Below are 21,718 nucleotides of genomic sequence, written 5' to 3'. Positions count from 1 at the left end.
ATTTAAGAACCTTAAATGACTTTCAAAATTGGAGGAAAACATGGAGTTAGTCAATTGGCATGGAGCACGTCTCGCCCCTGGGGGCAATGGTCTTCTGAACCTACTCAGACCTCGGACACCACCACTGCTAGTTCTAGAACTGATGCAGGATGTTCCAACAAGGGGTTAAGGCTTCTCATAATATTTCCTATAAGCCCACACCTGTTTGTCTATATCCCCCATTTTTATTCATTATTAGCCAGATAGAGCCAAGTAATTGTGGTAATGATACTTGCTTTTTTGCCCAATGCTGGAATGCTAGTAAATTTAGGTATGCCCTGGTTACTCGCATGCCTCACTGGGTGCCTGTGCCCATTGATGCCCCTCATGCTATGACTCTCTTCAGACAGAAAAGGGATCTTGGAACTACAGCCACCATTGTTACTACCATCTCATTGACGGCTGTTGGAGCTACCACCAGGGCATTAGCCATGAGTCATACTGGGCAGACTGCTCAGACCCTGAATAATCATTTAGCCAATTAGCTCATGCCTTAGTTGTACATAAAGGAATTAATGCTCAACTAAAAGGAAGCTTGATGGTGTTCAATCAGAGGATTGACCTCGTGCAGGAGCAAATTGATACCCTATGGCAAATCGCTCAACCTGGCTGTCAATGAAAGTATGCTGGACTTTGTGTCACTAGCAATTAAATTCTTAAAAAGGACAATGTAGCCAGTCTTGATGAGACCTGATAACCTAGGGTCAGATGGAAGGGGAGAAAGACCTTCCCTATCAGTGGACTTGGAGAGGGTCATGGGAAGAGATGAGGGAGGGAGGGTGGGATTAAGAAGGAATGAGGGAAGGGTCTACAGCTGGGATACAAAGTGAATAGACTGTAATAATATAAAAAAATAAAAATTTAATTAAAAAAGAAAAAAATAACACACTTTCATCATATTAGTCAATAGACAACACTGTGGAGAATTTTCTTTCTTTTTAAAGCTTTAGTTAATAAAAAGTTACATCATTCCCCCAGCTCCCTTTTCTCCTAGTTCCTCCTTAATCTCTCCACCTTTAATCCTTCCCAAACTAATGACTGTTTTTTATTTGACTGTTGTCATTTCACACACACACAAATACTTAAATACAACATATCTTGTCCATTTATTGATTCTTCAAAAAATGAAGAATCAGGAAAACAAATAACCCAATCAAGAAATGAGTTATAAATCAATAAAGAAGAAGTAAAAATAGTCACAAAATATCTTTAAAGTATTCAGTATCCTTAACAGTTAGGAAAATATAATTCAAAATTGCTTTGGGATTTCATCTTGCCCCTGCCAGAATGGGAAAGATCAAAAACATCAGTTGCTGGAGAAAATGTTGGGGAAAGGGAGCCATCAGTCAGGACTTCAAACTGGTGCAGCCACTCTGGGAACCAGTGTGGAGAATCCTCAAAAGGCTAAAAATCAACCTACAATTTGACCCAGTTATGCCCCTCCTTAGCATATGTGCCCAAAGGAATCAGCAAGCCACTCCACAGACTTGTTCAGCCCCGTTCATGGTTTCTCTAGTTACGATAGCTAGGGAACAGAAACAGCCTAAATCTCTGTTGGCTGATGGGTGAATAAGGAAAGTGTGGTACACACAGGCAGTGGAACTCTATTCAGCTCTAAAGATGCAAAACAATGGAACCATGAAATCTGCAGATAAACAGTGAAAGCAGAATATATACTGAGTGAGCAGAGTCAAACCCAGAAGGATAAATGCTGCAAGTTCTCTCTTATTTGTGGTCCCCAGTTCTGAACCTTAGATGTGAATCTATAACCTGGAGTAAGTGCAAAACCCAGGCAGGTAGGAAGAGGTCATGGGCAGGGGGAGAGGGGGCTCTAGAGAGGGGGATAGGACACAGATGCTATGAAGAGGGGAAAGGGGAAAATGGAGGGGGGAGAGAAAGAGAGAGATAGAGGAAAATTCAGAGGGAAAGGGAGGGGTGGTGGATAAGTAACTCTAGGGATGTTTGAAAAAGCCATAAGGAAACATTATTTTATGTTTTTAAAACTGCATATATATGTATGTATGTGTATATAATTTAAATTAAGTTATAAAACATGAGGTGATGCTGTTCCAAAGAGTGATAGACTATCTAATAAAAATCCCAGTGCCAGACATGGATAACCTCCCTTTGAGTCTCCCACAAGAATCCCAAAAGCAGGTTATTGCCTTTGCCCTTAGTTTCCTTCTAGAACTTGTAAAAGACCCTACTGCTAAAGATGCCACACACTTTGGACATAGTCCTTGGAGGGATTAGCCTCAAAGAGGTCTGGAAGCCTCTTCCTTGAGGATTAGCTCTCACGGTATCTGAAGGTGTTATGCAGGCTGCCACAGGAGAAAAGCAATCAGCACTCAGAAAAGCTAGGAGCCTCTACAGTGAGGGGCTCATTTACCTCTGTGGCAGGGAAGCTGCCCTTGGGAAATATCAACAATAGGCCCACCTAAACAAGACCTGCAGAATGATACAAGCTCGACATGCCAGTGTGGATGGGGGAATGTCACAAGGCCTCCCCGCTGTAAGAAGTCTGGGCAGTGAACAGCTGCTGAAAGAGGGACAAGCCCCTGATAGGATATCCAGTCCCGACTGGTCAGCCCCAAACACATATACATATGAGGAACACTAAATGGACTCAGTAAGGATGTGTGTGTGTATGTGTGTGTGTCATAATTAAAGAAGGAGTCAGGAATTTGGTGGGATCATAGAGGGGTGGGTAGAAATAATGTAAATATAGTTCTCAGATATGAAACTATCAAAAAGTTTTTACATAGGGCAAAACGAGGAACACCTTTGTGCAAGCATATGACCAAACTACACATTTCAGTGCTCTCAAAGGAATATCAAATCTATTTTTGGGTAAAGGTAGCACTGTCACACGATGCTTTATCTACCTCATTCAGTTTGGAATTTGCCTACCTAGCTACACTTTTGCAAAAGCTGCTGCAAACTGAAGGTTTTCACTTGTTTGGGGGACAGGGTTTTGATCTACAGCCCATGCTAGCCTCAAGGCTGACATCATTTTGCTTAGCCTATTGAGTGGTTGGACTAGAAGTATGTGCCACCATACCTGGCCAGGTTGAACCTTTTAAAGCACACTCTTTCATCAGCAATTTTTATGATGAGTTTGCCCAGCGTAGCAGATAACCACATTTGACTATCCCTAATAAGATAAAAAGAACTCCTCGTCACTAGCATGCGAAGTGCCCAGCAATGGTCCTTCTGGACTTCTATCAACCCTCAGGCTACTCAACGTCTTGTCTAGTTATTTTTGAACTCGTCCCTTGATACACCACACCTTACAGTCTCGTTAGCAATTATGAGACAAAGGTCATGTTCTTATCTATAGACACAATTACCCTACTCTAGCTTCCTGTTCCTTCCCTTTACAGAAGGAACAGGCCAGGACTTGCCAGCCTAAGGCTGTGCTTGGTGAATTTCCATTTTCACTAGTGCAGCTTGTCATTACTTTTCTGTTGCTGGGATAAAAGCCCTTGACAAAAGCAGCTCACTGAGAATAAGGCTTATTCTGGGTTACCGTTTGAAGATCGCTATTTCATCGTGGCACAGAAGACCAGCCAGTTGGTCACAGTGCATCAGCAGCGAAGAGGCGGAGAAAATGAACAGGAAGTGGCACCAGGTTCTAAAGTCTCAAAGCCATGTCCCCCGTGACCCACTTCCTCCACCAGGCTCTGCCTCTCAAAGGTTCCAAAATATATCACCAGCTGGAAACCAAATGCTCAAACACATGAGCTGTGCACGAGGACATTTCACATTCTGACCACATTATAAATCCAGAGACAGTGTCCTCCAGTAACCTCTGTATGTGAATCTCCCTCCCACTCTCCTCCTTGTCATAGTCTTCGCTTTTAATTTTCTAAAATTATTCTACCTACCATGTGTCTGTGCACATGGACCATTTTTTGATCTATCTTAGGAAGTTACCAGGATCCAATGGGAGCTTCACCTTAATGACCTTCTATAGATCCCACCTCAAAACACAATAAAGTTCCCACTCCTAGACTCTTACAATGAGGACTCCATTTCAAAACATGATCCTTTACAGAACTATCAAACCATCATGGCACAGCTAATCTTGGTTGTCAGCTTGATTACATCTGGAATCAAATAAAATGCAAGCTCTGGACATTCCCATGAGGGGTTTTCTTAATCAGGTTACTTGAAGGAGGAAGACTTATCCTAATGACAATGAGCACTCTTTGCTGGCAGCCCAGATAAAGAGACATGGAAGAAGGGAAGTGCTTTGTTCTTGTGCTCATTCTCACAGGCAAGTTCATCTATCTTGCTTCTGTGGCATTCCTTCACTGGTATTAGAACCAACTTCTTCACGAGTAAAACGTAGACTGAAGACCAACCAGCCCTCTCCAGGAATCCTCTAGGACTCCGGTGCCAGACTGGGACTGCTGAGTCATCATCCCACCTTGTAGAGTCAACAACAGCCAGATTCTCAGCCTCACAGTGTGAGACAGCCATTGCTGAATGACCCAGGCTACATCCTGTAAGCCAGTCTCATAAATGCCATGTATTTGGATATATAGATACATTTCCACATCTATTCTATATATCTATCTATGTCTGCATATCTATATCTCTACCTAGACCTATATTTATATATTTTATCAGTTCTGTTCCTTTAGAAAACTCTGCCTAAAACAGAAGGGGGAACTTCCCAGGAAAAGAAAATGACAGCTACAAAAGCTCTGGAACAAGACTATACACAAATATTTTTGTTGCAACACATAAGGAAATCAGTCTCAAACTGACTAGGAAAGTTGCTTCTTTCTAGAGAGCTTTCATAATGCAGTCTGTGTTCAGTTTCACAGGTGTGTTCTGTTTCCATTCCAAGGCATACATAAAAGTGCTCTAAACTGATTTAAATCTAATTGTTAAACTTTATTTTTTATACAATTTTTTATTTAATACAATTTATCTACTTTGGATCCCAGCTATAGTCCCCTCCCTCATCACCTCCCAATCCTGCCCGCCTTCCCTCCCTCATCTCCTCCCATGCCCTTTGCCTAGTCCACTGATAGTGGAGGACCTTCTCCCCTTCCATCTGACCCTAGCTTATCAGGTCTCCTCAGGACTGTATTTCACAGTCTTTTGAGGGGGGCTGGAAAAGGCTGCTCTCCCCTCGGGGAGGTGATCAAAGAGCCAGCCACTGAGTTCATGTCAGAGACAGTCCCTGTTCCCCTTACTAGTGAACTCACTTGGATACTGAGCTGCCACAGGCTACCTCTATGCAGGGGTTCTGAGTTGTCTCCATGCATGGTCCTTGGTTGGAGTATCAGTCTCAGAAAAGATCCCTGTGCCCAGATTTTTTGGTTCTGTTGCTCTCCTTGTGGAGCTCCAGACCTTCCCAGGTCTTTCTGTCTCCCCCTTCTTTCAGAAGATTCCCTGCACTTTGCCTGAATTTTGGCTATAAGTCTCAGCATCTGCTTTGATACCCTGCTGGGTAGAGTCTTTTGGAGACCCTCTGTGGTTAGGCTCCTCTCTTGTTCCTTGTTTTCACCTTCCTCTGATGTCTATCTCATTTGCCTTTCTGAATGAAGATTGAGCATCTTACCCAGGGTCCTCCTTCTTGCTTAGCTTCTTTAGGTGTACAGATTTTGGTATGTTTGTCCTGTTTTATACATCTAAAATGCACTTATAAGTGAGTACATACCATGTGTGTCTTTCTGCTTCTGGGATAGGCCACTCAGGATGACCTTCTCTAGTTTCCACCATTTACCTGCAGATTTTATGATTTCCTTGTTTTTAATTGCTGTTTAATTCCTTGTTTGTAGTTCCATTGTGTAAATGTACCACAATTTCTGTATCCATTCCTCTCCTGAGGGGCATCTGGGTTGTTTCCAGGTTCTGGGTATTATGAATAAAACTGCTACAAACATGGTTGAGCAAATGTCCTTGTTGTATACGTATCTTTTGTATATATGCCTAGGAGTGGTATAGCTGGATCTTGAGGTAGCACTATTCCTAATTGTCTGAGAAAGTGCCAGATTAATTTCCAAAGTGGTTGTACAAGTTTACATTCCCACCAGCAGTGGAGGAGGGTTCCCATTTCTCCACATCCTCTCCTACATGTCTTGTCACTTGATCTTAACCATTCTGATGGGTGTAAGATGAAATCTTAGGGTCCTTTTGATTTGCATTTGCCTGATGACTAAGGATGTTGAGCATTTCTTTAAGTGTTTCTCTGCCATTCAATATTCCTCTATTGAGAATTCTCTGTTTAGCTCTGTACCCCATTTTTTTTTTCAATGCAGTTTATTCAGGAACATTGAACAATCCTCGGACCCCGGGGAAAGCCAGCCCACAGCTTAAATAGCCTCTGGGTAGCCAACCCAGGCGTGCCACGGGGGCAATGCAGATAGGTCCACATACATGGAAGCAAGCCAGATCCTCGGCCTTAGCCAAATGTGGAGTTGTTCGTGACAGAGAGCACTCACCATCGGGAAGGTGGAAGGCGGAAACCAGCTCCATCTTTAAGGCATAGCATTCCGCAGCTCTCTACAGTTCCCCCTTTTTGTTTTAGACGCATCAGGCAAGAGTAGAGGTCTGATCTCTGAAATTAGAAATAAATTGGGACTTTGTACAGATGTTCATTTAGGTGTCATCCACCCAAAGAGCATCAGACCCGTCCAATACCTTTTTCTCAGAGGCGGGACCTGGGGCATCAACCCGCATGCAATCAGACATGCTCTTCTCTGGGTCCAAAGCGGCTGACCCTGAGTGCAGTGCTTAGCCTCGCATCCTGAGCGTATCATTTTAGCTTTTTATGGTATCCAACCATGCTTGGGGAGAATGTCCTGCTTCAATGGCTGTAAAGGCCTGAATGATCATGGCTGCATCACACTGTTGTGAGACTCTAATCTTGTTTTTGTCGCTGTTTAACTTCTTGAGTTCTTTATATATTCTGGAAATTAGCCCTCAGTCAGATAAGGGTTGGTGAAGATCCTTTCCCAATCTGTAGACTATTGTTTTGTTCTGGTGACAGTGTCCTTTGCTTTACAGAAATGTTTCAGTTTCATGAGGTCCCATTTATTGATTGTTGCTCTTAGAGCCTGTGCTGCTGATGTTCCGTTTAGGAAGTTATCTCCTTTGCCCATGAGCTCAAGACGCTTCCCCACTTTTTCTTCTGACAGATTTAATGTGTCTGGTTTTATGTTGAGGTCTTTGATCCACTTGGACTTTAGTTTTGTGCAGGGTGATAAGTATGGATCTATTTGCATTTTTTCTACTGTAGATATCCAGTTAGACCTGCACCATTTGTTGAAGATGCTATCTTTTTTCCATTGTATGGTTTTGGCATTTTTTTCAAAGATCAGGTGTCCATAAGTGTGTGGGTTTATTTCTGGGTCTTCTATTCAATTCCACTGATCCTCCAGCCTGTTTCTATTCCCCAGGACCATGTAGTTTTTATTACTGTTGTTCTATATTACAGCTTGAGATCAGGGATGGACATACCTCCAGAAGATTTTTTATAGTAGAAGATTGATTTAGCGATTTTGGGTTTCTTGTTATTCTATATGAAGTTGAGAATTTTTCTTTCAAGGTCTGTAAAGAATTGTGTTGGTAATTTGATGGGAATTGCATTGAGTCTTTAGATTGTTTTTGGTAAGATGGCCATTTTTACTATGTTAATCCTGCCAAGCCATGAGCATGGGAGATCTTTCCATTTTCTGATATCTTCTATTTCTTTTTTTCAGAGACTGGAAGTTTTTTTTTTTTCATACAAATCTTTGACTTGCTTGGTTAAAGTTACACCAAGGTACTTTATGTCCTTTGTAGCTATTGTGAAGGGTGTTGTTTCCCTAATTTCTTTCTCAGCCCTTTTGTCTTCTATATACAGGAAGGCTACTGATTTTTTTTTTTTTAGTTAATTTTGTATCCGCCCACTTTGATGAAGGTGTTTATCAGCTGTAGGAGTTCCCTGGTAGAATTTTTGGGGTCACTCATGTATACTATCATATCATCTGTGAATAGTGATACTTTGACTTTTCCTTTCTAATTCGTATTCCCTTGATCTTTATTTGTCTTATTGCTGTAGCAAGGACTTCAAGAATTATGTTGACGAGATATGGAAAGAGTGGGCAGCCTTGCCTTGTTCCTGATTTCAGTGGGATTGATTTAAGTTTCTCTCTGTTTAGTTTGATGTTGGCTATAGGCTTGCTGTATATTGCCTTTACTATGTTTAGGTAAGTGTCTTGTATCCCTTATATTTTCGGGACTTTAAACATGAATGGATGTTGGATTTTGTCAGCATCTAAGGTCAATTTTTAAACTTTAAAATGTAAAGGTTTAAGTAATCATCTGGTCTTGAGATAGAACAGGAATAATATCCCAAACCCTTAAAAAATTCTTTAAAAATGTTTTATTAGTGTACATTAATTATATACAATAACATTTCATATATAGATTATTTTTTACATGTTTATTATATATATTACAGTTTATTTCAATCATGCTCACCATCAGCTTCCCATTACCTTTTTGTATCTCCCTCTAGTTCTCCTGCTCCCCTTCCGTCTAAAATCACATGTTTCATACCAGCCCAGAACTACATAGCAAGAGTTATCCTCAACTTAGATAGATAGGTAGATGAAGTTAAAAGATGAGTGACAGCAGTGGTCACTTTTTTCTTTTTCTTTTAGTTTTTAAAGTATTTGACTTTTGGGTGTTTTGTCTGCATGTATATCTGTGCACTGCTTGCATGCCTGGTGCCCACAGTTGTCAGGAAGAGGTCATCAATGCCCCTAGAACGGAGTTACAGGAGGCTGTGAACTGCCTGATATGGATGTTGGGTGCAAACCTGAGTCCTCTGCAGGAGTAGTGACTGTTTATTCCCATGGAGACATTTTTCAGGCCCCACTTTTTTTCTTTGTATGTGGAATTGTTGAAAACACAGAGGCCTTCTTCTTCTTTTCTTTCTTTCTTTTTTTTTTCAATGATTAATGATGTCTACTTCCCAGTTTCACACCTGGTTCACATCTGCCTCTCCTCGGGCATTTGAAACTCTACAGAGCATTTCCCACTTATTTAACTCTGCCATCTGTGCTGTAGCCTTCATTCACATGCAATGTCCATGCCTCAGCGTTTCTCAGTATTTCTGTTAAGTCTTCAAGCCCTGGGAATCCTCATCTCTATAGGACCAGCTCTCTTTATTGCCCAAAAGTTCTATACTGATTACTGATCTCCTCTTTTTTTTTATATTAGAGATTTTTTTTAATTTTTCATCAATTACACTTTATTCATTCTGCATCCCCCCATAAGCCCCTCCCTCCTCCCCTCCCAATCCCACCCTCCCTCCTCCCTCTGCATGCATGCCACTCCCCAAGTCCACTGATAGGGGAGGTTCTCCTCTCCTTTCTGATCTTAGTCTATCAGTTCACATCAAAAGTGGCTGCATTGTCCTCTACTAGCAGCCTTACCAGGCCATAGTAGAGGCCTTCTTCTTAATCCCTCTTCCCTGTGGCAAGTTGGGAAACAATCTAGCTGTATTTGAAACTTGTTCTAGAATCTATCAACAAACTTTGTTTTATTTTCATTAAAACTAGCATATGTAATGCATATCTACTGTAATTACGTATCTGCTTGAAAGGACAATAACAATAAAGCCTAGGAGCTGAGCACTAAAGTCAAGAAGTGAAGGTCTCCCAATGCCTTACAGGCCACTGTGCCACTCCCTTGTCCTGGTTGATGCTGTCCTCCTCTTCCAGTTCTCTGTCCTTTTATCAAACACACACACACACACACACACACACACACACACGCACACACGCACACGTGTGCACACACACACATCTACATGAACCTTCAACTTTGCCTGTTCTTCTTCAGTTGTTTGTTGTTTCTTTTTGTTTTAGTTCTATGTCGTGTGTGTGGGAGAGAGAGAGAGACAGAGAGATTGGATCTAGGTGCCATGATTACTAAGTACACACTAAACTGCTGCCCTACTCCTGAAATTCTTGGTTTTCCTGTATTTCCTCTGTAAGATATTTGACCTGGAATTGAAGGCCTTGCCCAAGAGTGAGAAACACTTTGCTACTGAGCTATAGCTATAGCCCTCAAATTGTTTGAGATAATATTTTACTGTGTCTACAAAGAGAATTCCAGAATAGTCAGAACCCCTGTTTCAAAAAAGCCAATTTAAGAAAAGATTTTACTATCTTGGTTTGTAGTCTAGCCAGATTTCTCTTGAACTCACATTTTCTTGACTTGGTCTCATGAGTTCTCAAAGCACAGCCATGTGCTACAATAATACATGACTTACTTACTGTTTTTGTTCGGGGGTGGTCAGGTGGTAGAGGGGACTTTGAGACACAGTGCCAGATAACCTGGGATGGCCTCAAACTCAGTGTTTAGGGAGGATGGCCTTAAACTTATCCACCTGCCTACACCATCCAAGTGCTCGATGAATCAAAGAACAGAAACCCAAAGCACTAGTTTGTAAAATAAATCACATGTGTGTCGCCCACTCAATTAGGAATACAGTAAAACTGAAGAGTAATTTCTCTGAATTTACAGCATAGAAACAAGTTTCCAACAAAACAACAGAAACCCAAAGAACAACTTTGTAAACTAAATCATATGTGTGTCGCCCGCTCAATTAGGAATACAGTAAAACTGAAAAGGGATATCTCGCACTTTAGAGGACAGAAACAAGTTTCCTACAAAAGTACAGTATTGCAAAGCACAACTTTGTAAACTAAATCACATGTGTGTCGCCCGCTCAATTAGGAATACAGGAATACTGAAAAGTGATATGTACGAATGAACCACACAGAAACCATTTTTCAATGAAAGAACAGATACACAATGCCCAACTTTGTAAACTAAATCACATTTGGGTCGCCCGCTCAATTACGAATACAGGAAAACTGAAAAGTGATTTCTCCCACTGTACAACATAGAAACAACTTTCGAACAAAACAACAGAAACGCAAAGCACAACTTTGTAAACTAAATCACATTTGTGTCGCCCAATCAATTAGGAATACAGTAAAACTGAAAAGTGATATCTCGCATTTTAGAGCACATAAACGAGTTTCCTACAAAAGAACAGAAATGCAATTCGGAATACAGGAAAACTGAAAAGTGATTTCTCCCAATGTACAGCATAGAAACAAGTTTTCAACAAAACAACAAAAAAGGCAAAGCACAACTTTGTAAACTAAATCACATTTGTGTTGCCCGCTCAATTAATAATACAGGAATACTGAAAAGTGATTTCTCCCAATGTACAGCATTGAAACGTATTTCCAAGTAAAGAACAAAAACGCAAAGCACAACTTTGTAAACTAAATCACATTTGTGTCGCCCGCTCAATTAGGAATACAGGAATACTGAAAAGTGATATGTCGCAATGATCTGTACAGAAACCATTTTCCAATGAAAGAACAGAAACCCAAAGCACTAGTTTGTAAACTAAATCACATGTGTGTCACCCACTCAATTAGGAATACAGGAAAACTGAAAAGTGATTTCTCCCAATGTACAGCATAGAAACAAGTTTCCAACAAAACAACAGAAACACAAAGCACTAGTTTGTAAACTAAATCACATGTGTGTTGCCTGCTCAATTAGGAATACAATAAAACTGAAAAGTGATATCTCGCACTTTAGAGAGCAGGAACAAGTTTCCAAAAAAAGAACAGAAATGCAAAGCACAACTTTGTAAACTAAATCACATTTGGGTTGCCTGCTAAATTAGGAATACACGAAAACTGAAAAGTGATATGTCACAATGAACAACATAGAAACAAGTTTCCAACAAAACAACAAAAACGCAAAGCACAATTTTGTAAACTAAATCACATTTGTGTCGCCCGCTCAATTAGGAATACAGGAAAACTCAAAAGTGATATGTACCAATGAACGGCACAAAAACCATTTTCCAATGAAAGAACAGAAACACAAAGCACTAGTTTGTAAACTAAATCACATGTGTGTTGCACACTCAATTAGGAATACAGGAATACTGAAAAGTGATATGTCTCAATGAACTGCCAAGAAACCAGTTTCCAATGAAAGAACAGAAATCCAAGCACTAGTTTGTAAACTAAATCACATGTGTGTTGCCTGCTCAATTAGGAATACAGTAAAACTGAAAAGTGATATCTCACACTTTAGAGCACAGAAACAAATTTCCAACAAATGAACAGAAACGTAAAGCACAACTTTGTAAACTAAATCATATTTGTGTCGCCCACTCAATTAGGAATACAGGAAAACTGAAAAGTGATATGTCACTGTGAACCGCACAGAAACAAATTTCCAATGAAAGAACAGAAACCGAAAGCACTAGTTTGTAAACTAAATCACATGTGTGTCGCCAGCACAATTAAGAATACAGGAAAACTGAAAAGTGATTTCTCCCAATGAACAGCATAGAAACAAGTTTCCTACAAAACAACACAGGGCAAAGCACAACTTTATAAACTAAATCACATTTCTGTCGCCCTCTCAATTAGGAATACAGGAATACTGAAAAGCGATATGTTGCAATGAACTAGACAGAAACCAGTTTCCAATGAAAGAACAGAAAGCCAAAGCACTAGTTTGTGAAATAAATCACATGTGTGTCGCCCGCACAACTAGGAATACAGGAAAACTGAAAAGTGATTTCTCTTAATATACAGGATAGAAAAAGGTTTCCAACAAAACAACAGAAACACAAAGCACTAGTTTGTAAACTAAATCACATGTGTGTCACCTGCTCAATTAGGAATACAGGAATACTGAAAAGTAATATGTACCAATGAAGAGCACAGAAACCATTTTCCAATGAAAGAACAGAAACCCTGGCACTAGTCTGTAAACTAAATCACATGTGTGTCGCCCACTCAATTAGGAATACAGGAAAACTGAAAAGTGATATGTCACAATGAATCTCACAGAAACAAGTTTCCAATGAAAGAACAGATACACAAAGCCCAACTTTGTGAACTAAATCACGTGTGTCGCCCGCTCAATTAGGAATACAGTAAAAATGAAAAGTGATATCTCACACTTTAGAGCACAGAAACAAGTTTCCTACAAAAGAACAGAAATGCAAAGCACAACTTTATGAACAAAATCACATGTGTGTCGCCAGCTCAATTAGGAATACAGGAATACTGAAAAGTGATATGTACCAATGAACCGCACAGAAACCATTTTCCAATGAAAGAACAGAAACCCAAAGCACTAGTTTGTAAAATAAATCTCATGTGTGTTGCCCACTCAATTAGGAATACAGTAAAACTGAAAAGTGATATCTCGTACTTTAGAACACAAAAAACAATTTTCATACAAAAGAAAAGAAATGCAAAGCACAACTTTGTAAACTAAATCACATGTGTGTCGCCTGCTCAATTAGGAATGCAGGAATACTGAAAAGTAATATGTACCAATGAAGAGCACAGAAACCATTTTCCAATGAAAGAACAGAAACCCTGGCGCTAGTTTGTAAACTAAATCACATGTGTGTCGCCCACTCAATTAGGAATACAGGAAAACTGAAAAGTGAATTCTCCCAATGTACAGCATAGAAACAAGTTTCCAACAAAACAACAGAAACGCAAAGCACAACTTTGTAAACTAAATCACATTTGTGTCGGAAGCTCAATTAGGAATACAGGAATACTGAAAAGTGATATGTACCAATGAACTGCACAGAAACCAGTTTCCAATGAAAGAACATAAACCCAAAGCACTAGTGTGTAAACTAAATCACATGTGAGTCGCCCGCTCAATTAGGAATATAGTAAAACTGAAAAGTGTTATCTTGCACTTTAGAGCACAGAAATACTTTCCAACAAAAGAACAGATATGCAAAGCACAACTTTGTCAACTGAACCACATTTTTGTCGCCCGCTCAATTACGAATACAGGAAAACCGAAAAGTGATATCTCCCAATGTAAAGCATAGAAACAAGTTTCCTACAAAGCAATAGAAACGCAAAGCACAACTTTGTAAAGTAAATCACATTTGTGTCGCCCGCTCAATTAGGAATACAGGAAAACTGAAAAGTGATTTCTCCCAATGTACAGCATGGAAACATATTTCCAAGTAAAGAACAGAAACCCAAAACACTAGTTTGTAAACTAAATCAAATGTGTGTTGCCCACTCAATTAGGAATACAGGAAAACTGAAAAGTGATTTCTCCCAATGTACAGCATAGAAACAAGTTTCCAACAAAACAACAGAAACACAAAGCACTAGTTTCAAAACTAAATCACATTTGTGTTGCCTGCACAATTAGGAATACAATAAAACCGAAAAGTGAAATCCAGCACTTTAGAGCACAGGAACAAGTTTCCAACAAAGGAACAGAAATGCAAAGCACAACTTTGTAAACTAAATCACGTTTGTGTCGCCCGCTCAATTAGGAATACACGAAAACTGAAAAGTGATATGTACCAATGAACCGCACAAAAACCAGTTTCCAATGAAAGAACAGAAAGCCAAAGCACAACTTTGAAAAGTAATCACATTTGTGTCGCCCGCTCAATTAGGAATACAGGAAAACTGAAGAGTGATATGTCACAATGAACTGCACAGAAACCATTTTCCAATGAAAGAATAGATACACAAAGCCCAACTTTGTAAACTAAATCACATTTGTGTCGCCCGCTCAATTAGGAATACAGGAATACTGAAAAGTGAAATGTACCAATGAACCGCACAGAAACCATTTTCCAATGAAAGAACAGAAACCCAAAGCACTAGTTTGTAAACTAAATCACTAGTGTGTCGCCCACTCAATTAGGAATACAGGAAAACTGAAAAGTGATTTCTCCCAATGTACAGCATAGAAACAAGTTTCCAACAAAACAACAGAACCACAAAGCACTAGTTTGTAAACTAAATCACATGTGTGTTGCCTGCTCAATTAGGAATACAATAAGACTGAAAAGTGATATCTCGCACTTTAGAGAGAGGAACAAGTTTCCAAAAAAAGAACAGAAATGCAAAGCACAACTTTGTAAACTAAATCACATTTGTGTTGCCCACTCAATTAGGAATACAGGAATACTGAAAAGTGATATGTCTCAATGAACTGCACAGAAACCAGTTTCAAGTGAAAGAACAGAAAGCCAAAACACCAGTTTGTAAACTAAATCATATGTGTGTCTCCCGCTCAATTAGGAATAGAGTAAAACTGAAAAGTGATATCTTGCACTTTAGAGCACAGAAACAAGTTTACTACAAAAGAACAGATATGGAAAACACAACTTTGTAAACTAAATCACATTTTAGTCGCCCACTCAATTAGGAATACAGGAAAACTGAAAAGTGATTTCTCCCAATGTAAAGCATAGAAACAAGTTTCCTACAAAACAACAGAAATGCAAAGCACAACTTTGTAAAGTAAATAACATTTGTGTCACCCACTCAACTAGGAATACAGGAATACTGAAAAGTGATTTCTCCCAATGTACAGCATAGAAACAAGTTTCCTACAAAACAGGAGAAACGCAAAGCAAAACTTTATAAACTAAATCACATTTGTGTTGCCCTCTCAATTAGGAATACAGGAATACTGAAAAGCGATATGTCGCAATGAACTGCACAGAAACCAGTTTCCAATGAAAGAACAGAAATCCAAGCACTAGTTTGCAATCTAAATCACATGTGTGTCGCCTGCTCAATTAGGAATACAGTAAAACTGAAAAGTGATATCTCGCACTTTAGAGCACAGAAACAAATTTCCAACAAATGAACAGAAACGTAAAGCACAACTTTGTATACTAAATCATATTTGTGTCGCCCACTCAATTAGGAATACAGGAAAACTGAAAAGTGATATGTCACTGTGAACCGCACAGAAACAAATTTCCAATGAAAGAACAGAAACCGAAAGCACTAGTTGGTAAACTAAATCACATGTGTGTCGCCAGGACAATTAGGAATACAGGAAAACTGAAAAGTGATTTCTCCCAATGAACAGCATAGAAACAAGTTTCCTACAAAACAACACAGGGCAAAGCAAAACTTTATAAACTAAATCACATTTCTGTTGCCCTCTCAATTAGGAATACAGGAATACTGAAAAGTGATATGTACCAATGAACCGCACAGAAACCATTTTCCAATGAAAGAACAGAAACCCAAAGCACTAGTTTGTGAAATAAATCACATGTGTGTCGCCCGCTCAACTAGGAATACAGGAAAACTGAAAAGTGATTTCTCTTAATATACAGCATAGAAACAGGTTGCCAACAAAACAACAGAAACACAAAGCACTATTTTGTAAACTAAATCACATGTGTGTTGCCTGCTCAATTAGGAATACAATAAAACTGAAAAGTGATATCTCGCACTTTAGAGCACAGGAACAAGTTTCCAACAAAGGAACAGATATGCAAAGCACAACATTGTAAACTAAATCACAATTCTGTCGCCCGCTCAATTAGGAATACAGGAATACTGAAAAGTGATATGTACCAATGAACCGCACAGAAACCATTTTCCAATGAAAGAACAGAAACCCAAAGCACTAGTTTGTAAAATAAATCACATGTGTGTCTCTCGCTCAATTAGGAATACAGTAAAACTGAAAAGTGATATCTCGCACTTTAGAGCACAGAAACAAGTTTCCTACAAAAGAACAGAAATGCAAAGCACAACTTTATGAACAAAATCACATGTGTGTCGCCAGCTCAATTAGGAATACAGGAATACTGAAAAGTGATATGTACCAATGAAACGCACAGAAACCATTTTCCAATGAAAGAACAGAAACTCAAAGCACTAGTTTGTAAAATAAATCTCATGTGTGTTGCCCGTTCAATTAGGAATACAGTAAAACTGAAAATTGATATCTCGTACTTTAGAACACAAAAAACAATTTTTGTACAAAAGAACAGAAACGCAAAGCAAAACTGTGTAAACAAATTCACATTTGTGTCGCCCGCTCATTTAGGAATACAGGAATACTGAAAAGTGATTTCTCCCAATGTACAGCAGAGAAACAAGTTTCCAAAAATCAACAGAAACGCAAAGCACAACTTTGTAAACTAAATCACATGTGTGTCGCACACTCAATTCGGAATACAGGAAAACTGAAAAGTGATTTCTCCAATATACAGCATAGAAACAAGTTTCCAACAAAACAACAGAAAGGCAAAGCACAACTTTGTAAACTAAATCACATTTGTGTCACCCACTCAATTAGGAATACAGTAAAACTGAAAAGTGTTATCTCGCACTTTACAGCACAGAAACAAGTTTCCAACAAAACAACAGAAACACAAAGCACAACTTGGAAACTAAATCACATGTGTGTCGCCCACTCAATTCGGAATACAGGAAAACTGAAAAGTGATTTCTCCAATATACAGCATAGAAACAAGTTTCCAACAAAACAACAGAAATGCAAACCACAACTTTCTAAACTAAATCACACTTGTGTCGCCCGCTCAATTAGGAATACAGGAAAAATGAAAAGTGATTTCTCCCAATGTAAAGCATAGAAACAAGTTTCCTACAAAACAACAGAAACGCAAAGCACAACTTTGTAAACTAAATCACACTCGTGTCGCCCACTCAATTAGGAATACAGGAATACTGAAAATGATATGTACCAATGAACCGCACAAAAACCATTTTCCAATGAAAGAACAGAAACCCAAAGCACTAGTTTGTGAAATAAATCACATGTGTGTCGCCCGCTCAACTAGGAATACAGGAAAACTGAAAAGTGATTTCTCCCAATGTACAGCATGGAAACATATTTCCAAGTAAAGAACAGAAACCCAAAACACTAGTTTGTAAACTAAATCAAATGTGTGTTGCCCACTCAATTAGGAATACAGGAAAACTGAAAAGTGATTTCTCCCAATGTACAGCATAGAAACAAGTTTCCAACAAAACAACAGAAACACAAAGCACTAGTTTCAAAACTAAATCACATTTGTGTTGCCTGCACAATTAGGAATACAATAAAACCGAAAAGTGAAATCCAGCACTTTAGAGCACAGGAACAAGTTTCCAACAAAGGAACAGAAATGCAAAGCACAACTTTGTAAACTAAATCACGTTTGTGTCGCCCGCTCAATTAGGAATACACGAAAACTGAAAAGTGATATGTACCAATGAACCACACAAAAACCAGTTTCCAATGAAAGAACAGAAAGCCAAAGCACAACTTTGAAAAGTAATCACATTTGTGTCGCCCGCTCAATTAGGAATACAGGAAAACTGAAGAGTGATATGTCACAATGAACTGCACAGAAACCATTTTCCAATGAAAGAATAGATACACAAAGCCCAACTTTGTAAACTAAATCACATTTGTGTCGCCCGCTCAATTAGGAATACAGGAATACTGAAAAGTGATATGTCGCAATGATCTGCACAGAAACCAGTTTCCAATGAAAGAACAGAAACCCAAAGCACAACTTTGAAAAGTAAATCACATTTGTGTCGCCCGCTCAATTAGGAATACAGGAAAACTGAAAAGTGAAATGTACCAATGAACCGCACAGAAACCATTTTCCAATGAAAGAACAGAAACCCAAAGCACTAGTTTGTAAACTAAATCACTAGTGTGTCGCCCACTCAATTAGGAATACAGGAAAACTGAAAAGTGATTTCTCCCAATGTACAGCATAGAAACAAGTTTCCAACAAAACAACAGAACCACAAAGCACTAGTTTGTAAACTAAATCACATGTGTGTTGCCTGCTCAATTAGGAATACAATAAGACTGAAAAGTGATATCTCGCACTTTAGAGAGCAGGAACAAGTTTCCAAAAAAAGAACAGAAATGCAAAGCACAACTTTGTAAACTAAATCACATTTGTGTTGCCCACTCAATTAGGAATACAGGAATACTGAAAAGTGATATGTCTCAATGAACTGCACAGAAACCAGTTTCAAGTGAAAGAACAGAAAGCCAAAACACCAGTTTGTAAACTAAATCATATGTGTGTCTCCCGCTCAATTAGGAATAGAGTAAAACTGAAAAGTGATATCTTGCACTTTAGAGCACAGAAACAAGTTTACTACAAAAGAACAGATATGGAAAACACAACTTTGTAAACTAAATCACATTTTAGTCGCCCACTCAATTAGGAATACAGGAAAACTGAAAAGTGATTTCTCCCAATGTAAAGCATAGAAACAAGTTTCCTACAAAACAACAGAAATGCAAAGCACAACTTTGTAAAGTAAATAACATTTGTGTCACCCACTCAACTAGGAATACAGGAATACTGAAAAGTGATTTCTCCCAATGTACAGCACAGAAACAAGTTTCCAAAAATCAACAGAAACGCAAAGCACAACTTTGTAAACTAAATCACATTTTTGTCGCCCGCTCAATTAGGAATACAGGAAAACTTAAAAGTGATTTCTCCCAATGTAAAGCATAGAAACAAGTTTCCTACAAAACAACAGAAACGCAAGCACACTTTGTAAAGTAAATCACATTTGTGTCGCCCGCTCAATTAGGAATACAGGAATACTGAAAAGCGATATGTCGCAATGAACTGCACAGAAACCAGTTTCCAATGAAAGAACAGAAATCCAAGCACTAGTTTGCAATCTAAATCACATGTGTGTCGCCTGCTCAATTAGGAATACAGTAAAACTGAAAAGTGATATCTCGCACTTTAGAGCACAGAAACAAATTTCCAACAAATGAACAGAAACGTAAAGCACAACTTTGTATACTAAATCATATTTGTGTCGCCCACTCAATTAGGAATACAGGAAAACTGAAAAGTGATATGTCACTGTGAACCGCACAGAAACAAATTTCCAATGAAAGAACAGAAACCGAAAGCACTAGTTGGTAAACTAAATCACATGTGTGTCGCCAGGACAATTAGGAATACAGGAAAACTGAAAAGTGATTTCTCCCAATGAACAGCATAGAAACAAGTTTCCTACAAAACAACACAGGGCAAAGCACAACTTTATAAACTAAATCACATTTCTGTTGCCCTCTCAATTAGGAATACAGGAATACTGAAAAGTGATATGTACCAATGAACCGCACAGAAACCATTTTCCAATGAAAGAACAGAAACCCAAAGCACTAGTTTGTGAAATAAATCACATGTGTGTCGCCCGCTCAACTAGGAATACAGGAAAACTGAAAAGTGATTTCTCTTAATATACAGCATAGAAACAGGTTGCCAACAAAACAACAGAAACACAAAGCACTATTTTGTAAACTAAATCACATGTGTGTTGCCTGCTCAATTAGGAATACAATAAAACTGAAAAGTGATATCTCGCACTTTAGAGCACAGGAACAAGTTTCCAACAAAGGAACAGATATGCAAAGCACAACATTGTAAACTAAATCACAATTCTGTCGCCCGCTCAATTAGGAATACAGGAATACTGAAAAGTGATATGTACCAATGAACCGCACAGAAACCATTTTCCAATGAAAGAACAGAAACCCAAAGCACTAGTTTGTAAAATAAATCACATGTGTGTCTCTCGCTCAATTAGGAATACAGTAAAACTGAAAAGTGATATCTCGCACTTTAGAGCACAGAAACAAGTTTCCTACAAAAGAACAGAAATGCAAAGCACAACTTTATGAACAAAATCACATGTGTGTCGCCAGCTCAATTAGGAATACAGGAATACTGAAAAGTGATATGTACCAATGAAACGCACAGAAACCATTTTCCAATGAAAGAACAGAAACTCAAAGCACTAGTTTGTAAAATAAATCTCATGTGTGTTGCCCGTTCAATTAGGAATACAGTAAAACTGAAAATTGATATCTCGTACTTTAGAACACAAAAAACAATTTTTGTACAAAAGAACAGAAACGCAAAGCAAAACTGTGTAAACAAATTCACATTTGTGTCGCCCGCTCATTTAGGAATACAGGAATACTGAAAAGTGATTTCTCCCAATGTACAGCAGAGAAACAAGTTTCCAAAAATCAACAGAAACGCAAAGCACAACTTTGTAAACTAAATCACATGTGTGTCGCACACTCAATTCGGAATACAGGAAAACTGAAAAGTGATTGCTCCCAAATTACAGCATAGAAACAAGTTTCCAACAAAACAACAGAAATGCAAAGCACAACTTTGTAAACTAAATCACATTTGTGTCGCCCGCTCAATTAGGAATACAGGAAAACTGAAAAGTGATTTCTCCAATATACAGCATAGAAACAAGTTTCCAACAAAACAACAGAAAGGCAAAGCACAACTTTGTAAACTAAATCACATTTGTGTCACCCACTCAATTAGGAATACAGTAAAACTGAAAAGTGTTATCTCGCACTTTACAGCACAGAAACAAGTTTCCAACAAAACAACAGAAACACAAAGCACAACTTGGAAACTAAATCACATGTGTGTCGCCCACTCAATTCGGAATACAGGAAAACTGAAAAGTGATTTCTCCAATATACAGCATAGAAACAAGTTTCCAACAAAACAACAGAAATGCAAACCACAACTTTCTAAACTAAATCACACTTGTGTCGCCCGCTCAATTAGGAATACAGGAAAAATGAAAAGTGATTTCTCCCAATGTAAAGCATAGAAACAAGTTTCCTACAAAACAACAGAAACGCAAAGCACAACTTTGTAAACTAAATCACACTCGTGTCGCCCACTCAATTAGGAATACAGGAATACTGAAAATGATATGTACCAATGAACCGCACAAAAACCATTTTCCAATGAAAGAACAGA

The 21,718-nt window shown here is 38.7% G+C and overlaps 1 protein-coding gene across 1 annotated transcript in view; it reads right to left on the bottom strand.

Moving 5' to 3' along the window:
• Window positions 1–4,524, bottom strand: part of LOC132654866 (baculoviral IAP repeat-containing protein 1a-like) — a 34,284-nt gene extending 29,760 nt beyond the window's left edge. Inside the window, exon 1 of the mRNA XM_060386143.1 lies at window positions 4,407–4,524. Within this exon, the coding sequence (XP_060242126.1) occupies window positions 4,407–4,524 (118 nt within the window). The remainder of the gene's footprint in view (window positions 1–4,406) is intronic.
• Between the last annotated feature and the right edge of the window lie 17,194 nt (window positions 4,525–21,718).

The sequence above is a fragment of the Meriones unguiculatus genome, chromosome 6, assembly GCF_030254825.1.
Source record: "Meriones unguiculatus strain TT.TT164.6M chromosome 6, Bangor_MerUng_6.1, whole genome shotgun sequence".
Lineage (NCBI taxonomy): Eukaryota > Metazoa > Chordata > Mammalia > Rodentia > Muridae > Meriones > Meriones unguiculatus.
This window is presented reverse-complemented; position numbering and strand designations above follow the sequence as displayed.